This window comes from Austrofundulus limnaeus, unplaced genomic scaffold (assembly GCF_001266775.1).
Source record: "Austrofundulus limnaeus strain Quisiro unplaced genomic scaffold, Austrofundulus_limnaeus-1.0 Scaffold171, whole genome shotgun sequence".
In the NCBI taxonomy this organism is placed as follows: domain Eukaryota; kingdom Metazoa; phylum Chordata; class Actinopteri; order Cyprinodontiformes; family Rivulidae; genus Austrofundulus; species Austrofundulus limnaeus.
Window position 1 is genome coordinate 373,243 of NW_013952573.1, and position 7,401 is coordinate 380,643.

The following is a 7,401-nucleotide window of genomic DNA, read 5'->3' on the forward strand; positions in this document are numbered from 1 at the left end:
GTGTGTGTGTGTGTGTGTGTGTGTGTGTGTGTGTGTGTGTGTGTGTGCTACTTAAAAAGCTCTGTCCCATAAGACAATTGACTCTAAAGGTGTTGTTGTGGTATTTGTCATTAAGCTGTCAGTGATAAAATCTTTAGGTCATGCACCTTGGGAAGCAAAGCTTCAGTGGATTTGACTTTTCTCTTCAGAAGATCCTGAAAGTGTTCAATTGGACTGAGCTCTGGACAATCTGGTCTGACTTCACTCTTTTTTTCTGTACCTCAAATCATTCTTGAATCTTTTTTTTTTTGCTAAGAGCTCATTAGTCTGCTAGCAGAAGTAAATATATTTTAGTCACGCAGTATACTTTGTGAGTAACAYAATTAAGGTAGATCTTAGATCAAAGTAATATCAACTTGATTGACAGAATCCAAGGTTTCTCAGCTATAATATTTCCCAAAGCAACATATTACCTCAGCCCAGCTTCATGCAATGCATCAGAGTTCCATGCTTGAAACAAGTAGGTGATATGAACTGACCCATTCAAASACATGATGCAAATCAACATATTTGTCAACACAGACCACCATTATTGTATTTTTCATTTTGAATATTCACTTAGCCATTGTATTTGCCTTTTATAACATATTTCAGGTAAACATTTCTACATACAAAAATTGACTCTGCAATGTTTCATTATAYGTATAACATTTTAGGTAGAGCAATTTGAATTGTCAATTCACTGAACCAGAAAACACAATCTAACATTTTGCCTCCCATSCACAACAATCCCCCAATAATATTTTGCCTTGGACAATGATTAATAAGTTCTGAAAATTTTAAACAGAAAAAGAAATCCACGAGAGTTGCAAAGATGGCATGAAACAGATTCAAGCCAGCATAACTTACTTTTTTTTTTTTTTTTTGGTTTATAATTAAACATCTTCAAGTACGGGAGGTTTTATTTGCTACCTAACACATCCCACACACTGTCAAAAACCATTAGGATGAGCTAAACCAAATTTCTGCTTCACCTGTCATTAGTCATAATGTAGTGACTGGTTAGTATACATGCAAATTTTATTTGAGGAAAAAAATCCTTTAAAAAATCTTATATGTTGTACCTTACTTGCCTTTGAAAGAGCTATTAGGCTTGTTTGGTTTGATTCCTGTAGCCCATCTGTTGTAATTCAAGTAGATCATAACAGGTTCATCTGCTGCATCATTATGAGATCCATTTGGCAACGATCTACTGAGCAACAGGGAGATTATGCACAGTCAGGAAAATTACTACACTCTGTCAGGATGGGAGAAAACGACCCATAAATATGCTGCGATGCCTCTCTCARCCCACCTCGGGGCTAAACAGACACCAAATATTTTTTGCTGTAAATATGCTAAACGGTTGCCCACAGACAGCAGAGCAAACTGCTGACACTGACATGTGAGCCCACAAAACAATAACACAGATGTAGAGTTCTGCCTGGAGGTGATCCTTAAAGTGTTGGTGTGTTTCATCATATGAGCCTTGTCTTATTAGCTTACTGTCAGAGTAGACACCATGAACTGTAGTGTTTTCACAGAATGACCTGCCTCTCTCTGAGCATGCAAAGCTTTCAACCAGAGACTGAATCCAAATAAATACTGAACAGGTAACTACAAGTACTTTCCTGTAGCTGTCTAACTTTCCCCTGTTCTTTTTTGTCCCACCAGGTTGTTTCCAGCTATGTAACGTTTTCCGTCAGAACATGGAGATAGACCAGTGTCTGCTGGAGTCTCTCCCCACTGGCCAGCGCCAGCGGCTGGTCAGAAGAATGCGCTGTGACCAAATAAGGGCATACTATGAGAGGGAAAAGAACCTTCAGCGACAACAAAGTGGGATCAAAAGTCGAGCCCCATCCACCCACGGCAGGAAGCACCGTGTCCGTTTCCGGCTCGCTGAGGTTTTACAAGATGCCATCATTCGCCATGATGACAAAGAAGGTGTGTGTGTTTACTTGGGAGTGTAAAAATAAGTTCATATCTTTGTTTGGGATTTTGGCAGTAGATGTGTGAACAAACAGAATGAGAACTGGCATCAGACGGGCAGTACACAGATGCAGCAGAAGTGGGCCAAAACAGTGCTGCTCATAATTTGTTCAGCTGGAAGCTGCCCACTCAGCTGAGGAGAGCAGGGAGAAGCTGTCAGCCTCGCTTAAACTGTCCTCAATGACAAAAATACCTAAATRGAGATGAAAGACACTCATTTTTTCTTGGTTAAGCCTGATTGTTTTTTTGCTACCTAAACAGTTCAGTTGAAATTAGACTTTTCAAAAAATAATTGCAATTTTAAACATTGGAATTAAGGGTGCAACATTTTTTTGTCATTTATGTTCACAACAGCAATCCTTTTCTCTAACACAGAAACCTTTTCAAATCCAGGCCTTTCCAGGAATTTCTGGCTATAGGCTCAGCATCAGTTTGACATTTTGCATGGGCGCTGTGAACGGCTGCAGTCAATCGTTTTACTGCGCATGTGCAAAACGAATAACAGTAACAATGGTGGATGGTGCTGTTTGGACTGTTCCCTTTTTCTAATGTATCTGAACTTCTAAAATTGAACATATTTGTTCTGCATCATCGCTTTGGTCAGCAAAGTTGCATTTCATACATTCTAGAACTAGTGTCTGTCCAAAAAACACTCGCAATTTTGGATGTAACTTTTGTGACTAGACTGAAGTGTGTGACTGGAATTCCTGTGTTGACCTATTTGACTTAGTTTTCTAACTTATTCCTAGAAAATAATAGGGGTTGTTTCAKCCAGACTCCTAATTGGAACAATATAAAAAATCACCTTTTAAAGGAGAATATTTGCACCTATGTAACTTATAGATGATGCAAGGGTAGCCTTTGCACTGCGAAAACTGTCCAGCTTACCAAGTTTTAAAATCTTATATCCAGCCAAAAAGTCTTTTTGATCTTGTTTTGAGACAGATTTACTAAACAAGAACTGATTGTGAAAGAATAATAATCTTGTTTTCAGAATATGTAAGATTATTTGTCTTGTTAGTCTGAAAATTTGACTCAAATTAAGTCAAAATTTTCTGCCAATGGATAAGAAAGTTTTACTTGATGAGATTCTTGAAATAAGAAAAAATTGAGTCAAATCAAGTATTTTAAGAATCTTATCAAGTAAAACTTTCTTATTCCATTGGCAGAAAATTTTGACTTAAKTTGAGWCAAATTTTCAGACTAASAAGACAAATAATCTTACACATTCTGAAAACAAGATGATTATTTTTTCATAATCAGTTCTTGTTTAGTAAATCAGTCTCAAAACAAGATCAAAAAGACTTTTTGGCTGGATATAAGATTTTAAAACTTGGTTAGGTGGACAGTTTTTGCAGTGTAGCTTTTTGTGTCATGGGAGCCTAATGCAACAAAAAGTTTGAGCTAGAAAATATGGTTATTCATTTTATCGTTTTATTTATCTCATATACAGTATTAAGTAGGACTATTGAGCAAAAACATATATTTTCATTTGCTTTCTGAGTAATAAAAATACCCCTCATTCCATAGATCACTTCAGCAGTAAAGTACATAAAAAGACTGATAAACTATAATATTTTAGCTACACAACAAAGGGCTATTTTTTATTGTTGTTGCCATATTTTAGTATAATAAACTAATAATCTGCTTTGCTTTCAAGATTGTGTGATTAAGATTAAAATAAATGGAAAGGCATTCTGGTGTCTCATTTAAAATAGATTAGGAAATAGAGCTAAATATGGATCTTGAATTAGATATAGATTTAGAAACCAAAATATTAGATTATGTTAGGTTGCTTTAAGGAAGGCCTGATTTTATGAAGTTGGCTTTCATGTACTGCTGACAAAGCATCTGGGTAATCACGTACATCAGTAATATTCACACTCTTACACATGGATTCAGAGGAACATTTAGTTTCTTATCGTTTGTCTTGTACAAGAGCAAAGATAGAGGAGAATGAGATAAAGAAAAGCAAGGCAGGAAAAACTGAGAAGGCTGGACAAAGTGAGAAAATGAAAAACTGTAAAGTGAAAAAAAATGACAAGCATTAGGCAGGAGGTATCAGCTTAGACTGACGATTATGGTGTTAAGATGAAAAACAGTACCATACATCGCTGTCACTGGATTGGACCACACTGCACATCATCTCTTTCCTATCTGTCGCATGCAAACATCTGGCTTCCATCCATTTTGGCATTTGTAAAAATTGCTTTTCCAAAGTCAATCTCCCAAATGCATCAAAGTCGGACAGGAGAGAAAAGGCAGCACGTTTTTGTCCTTGTAACAATGCTACCTAAAAGTTGTGTTTATTGGGTCCTAGCTTTTCAGCTGAACATTTATCTGAGGCTCAGCTCCTGTCAACGCAACACTTCAGTTATTTAGCTGCTCGGTGGTCAGTGATGTGGCCTTGTAATCCTGAGAATGTAGTTTTGAACTTGTGTTGCATCAAGAAGGGCGTTGGGCATAAATAATAGGGTGTTTACTTGATGTGGCGACCCCTGCAGGAGGGAGCAGCCAAAGAAAGAAAGAAGGAAAGTTAAGGTTAATTTAGCATGCAAAGAAGTAAGTGATATGAATTTCTTCAATGAATTCTGATGTATTTTATTTTCGCATCTGTTAACTATTCTCACAACTCTTCCCTACAATCCCCATCAGCCACATTGACCAACATACAATTGGACATAAACAAACACTTAATAGATAGTCAAAAAACATTCAAAATCATAAGAAAATGTATTCCAAAGTATTTTATTCTCTGGTGTCTTTTAGCACTTTCCTTATGCTAAAACTCAAATATTTTTTTTCTTTGGCAAGAAAATAAAATAATAACACCTCTGCAGCACAATCACAGCCATTTCAAATCGTTTTAAGTGTGACTTAACTGTGAAAAAATGTGTTATTTTTGGGATTTTATCTAAGTCCCAACAGTAATTATCCTGTTCTTTTCCCATCTGTTTGTTGTGTCTGGCTGGTCAGTGTGTGCCTTCTAAAAGTAAAATGTCTGTGCTTTTAGAATGGTGCAGCGTTAGTGTTTGTGCAATCATGCACATGCACAAGAAGTTGGCTGCACTTTTGATTAATGTGTATAAAATGGTCATGCAGGTGCTCAGATTCTGAACAGATGAGAAACTAAAATAAGCAGAGTTAATATAAAGATATTACCTCTAGTTTTTTTTTTCCTTCCTCATCTATCTTCTGTTTGCTGTGGTGCATTGGGACCAGGCATTTGACAAAGTTATTGTGCAGGGAAGAAATGTGGAGAAAAATACAGACATTTGTCTCAGATGCACCAGACTAAAGATATGTCAGATGTCTGCCTCGGTTTTGACAGAACTGGGCCTTTGCCTAAAGAAGAGGAAGATGGGAAAAATGCAGAATATATATCTTTATTTTTTTTTTACTAAAATCCTAATTGTTTCTTCATAAATCTTAGTCTGAAGATGCAGAGATTGCATCAAGCTTTCTTTTTTTTACTGGAAGTAATGGTTATTTAAGCTTCACATATTACGGATCATTTGATGACTCATTTTTTGTCTCTTTAGAGGTTTAATTTTATATGTCAATATTTGAGTGAATGGTGAAGAGAGTATGAAAATCAAGAACAAGTAAAATATTTTTTTCTCATAAAGACCAGTTTTTGTGATGGTTCTAGACAGTCCTTATGTCCATTGTTGTGTGATAAACAACCAAAGATTCACCAGCATTTATAAGGCAGAAGAGAATGAAACTTAATATTGAGCTCCTAAGTAATATTGCTGTATCTGTAGAGAATATGTTTGGATGTTATAAGAAATAGCAATAATGCTGTAAGATACATTTTATAGAGCTTGCATCACATGGGTTTCATTAGATTCATATAATAACATAGTGTACTTGAAGAAAGAAAAACTCAAGTTTACTTGCAGGATGAATCGTTTGCATCACTTTAATGACCAACCTGTTGTTGTGAACACAGATATATGTAAAGTTTTCTATAAATACAATCTACATTTTTATCAAGAAACCTAAATTCTAACAGTTTTCAGCTGATGTCAACTAGCTGGTGAAGAACATTTGAGAGTCACTATTAAACTAACATTTTACTTACTATACTTATTCAATTTCCTTAATAGGCTGCAGAGGCTTGTCATTTGGATTTAAAGTCTTAAACTCTTTTCAATTTAGTTTCTGTGATTTGAGAGGGAAAGAGAGAGACAGAGCAGTATTTTGACACCTTTACAGGGACTCACTCGTTGACTGAAAACATCAGAGGCTTCTGACTTAAATGCCTTGATGATTATTTATATCAAAACTGGTTTTAATCTAGCATCAATTCAGAAGTGAACTCCAAGTTCTTGGCAGCTGCCAAGTTATGCTGAAAGTGGGTCGATGCAGGTATAGAATAAACTGCAGATGTCAAAAATGGAACTGTATGACTTGCTTGTAGCATTCAGAATTTGGTGACTGCAACTGAAAATTCACCCATTTTTCAGAGGCTGAACTGCATGTTTGTCCATGCCGCAACTCTAACAATGTATTGAACCAGACGGAAGCACAGTGTGCGTTTTTGCTTGTGTGACAAACATCTGATGAATAATAATCAAATTTCTTGTATTTATTTTTTTTTTGTTGAGATTTCAAATCAAAGTTAATTCAGTCATTTTGGCAATATTGTGTTTTGGTATCATAATGCAGAAAAGGCTATATTACATATTTATATTTTATGGAGCAGAATTTATATAAAAAGTTTGTTTATTTCTTTTTTCTTTTTTTCTTTTTTAATTTTAATTGATTTGTTGATTTGTTCAAGTCTGACCAATGATAACACTCAATTAGCCCTTTCATGCTCAGTTTGTGTTCACTGTTCATGTACCTGTGGGTTAGATAACATTATTGTCTGTACTTGTTCAATAATCTCAAATGAGTCATTGTAATTTCATAATATAGATTTACCATAGGTGCTGTATTCAGAGCAGACTCTAATTTATGTATATTTTATGTTATTTAGCCTGTGTTGATGAAACTGTGTKACAACAGCAACATTGGTGCACTATCAGTGTCCCTGAAGTCAACTAAATATTCCGATGACTGCACTCTCCCTCTCCTAAACTTCACATTTGTCTGTCACTCTCTCTCCCCAGCATTCCTTCTCTCCAGCCCTCTCACTGTCTGCTGTGTTTTCACTCTCTCCATGAAACATTTATCAGTGGTGTAGCAGAGTTGCTGAGCCCTTGTTCAGACTACAAATCTCTGCTCATCTGTTTAAAGCGGAATGTTGCAAACGTTAGAAATGGTTCAGATGCTTTTCCGTGGATCTGTGTCAGTGTGTTAGTGTGTGATGTGAACAACCCAGTGGCTTTCTGACCTGCTGCAGGAACACACACACACACACACACACACACACACACACACACA

The 7,401-nt window shown here is 36.0% G+C and overlaps 1 protein-coding gene across 1 annotated transcript in view; it reads left to right on the forward strand.

The window, feature by feature from the left end:
* The window catches only part of myo16 (myosin XVI), a gene marked incomplete in the record, with an annotated part of 109,202 nt that overhangs the window by 7,992 nt on the left and 93,809 nt on the right, over positions 1 to 7,401 (forward strand). Inside the window, 1 exon segment of the mRNA XM_014017511.1 lies at positions 1,693 to 1,962. Coding sequence (XP_013872965.1) covers positions 1,693 to 1,962 — 270 coding nt within the window.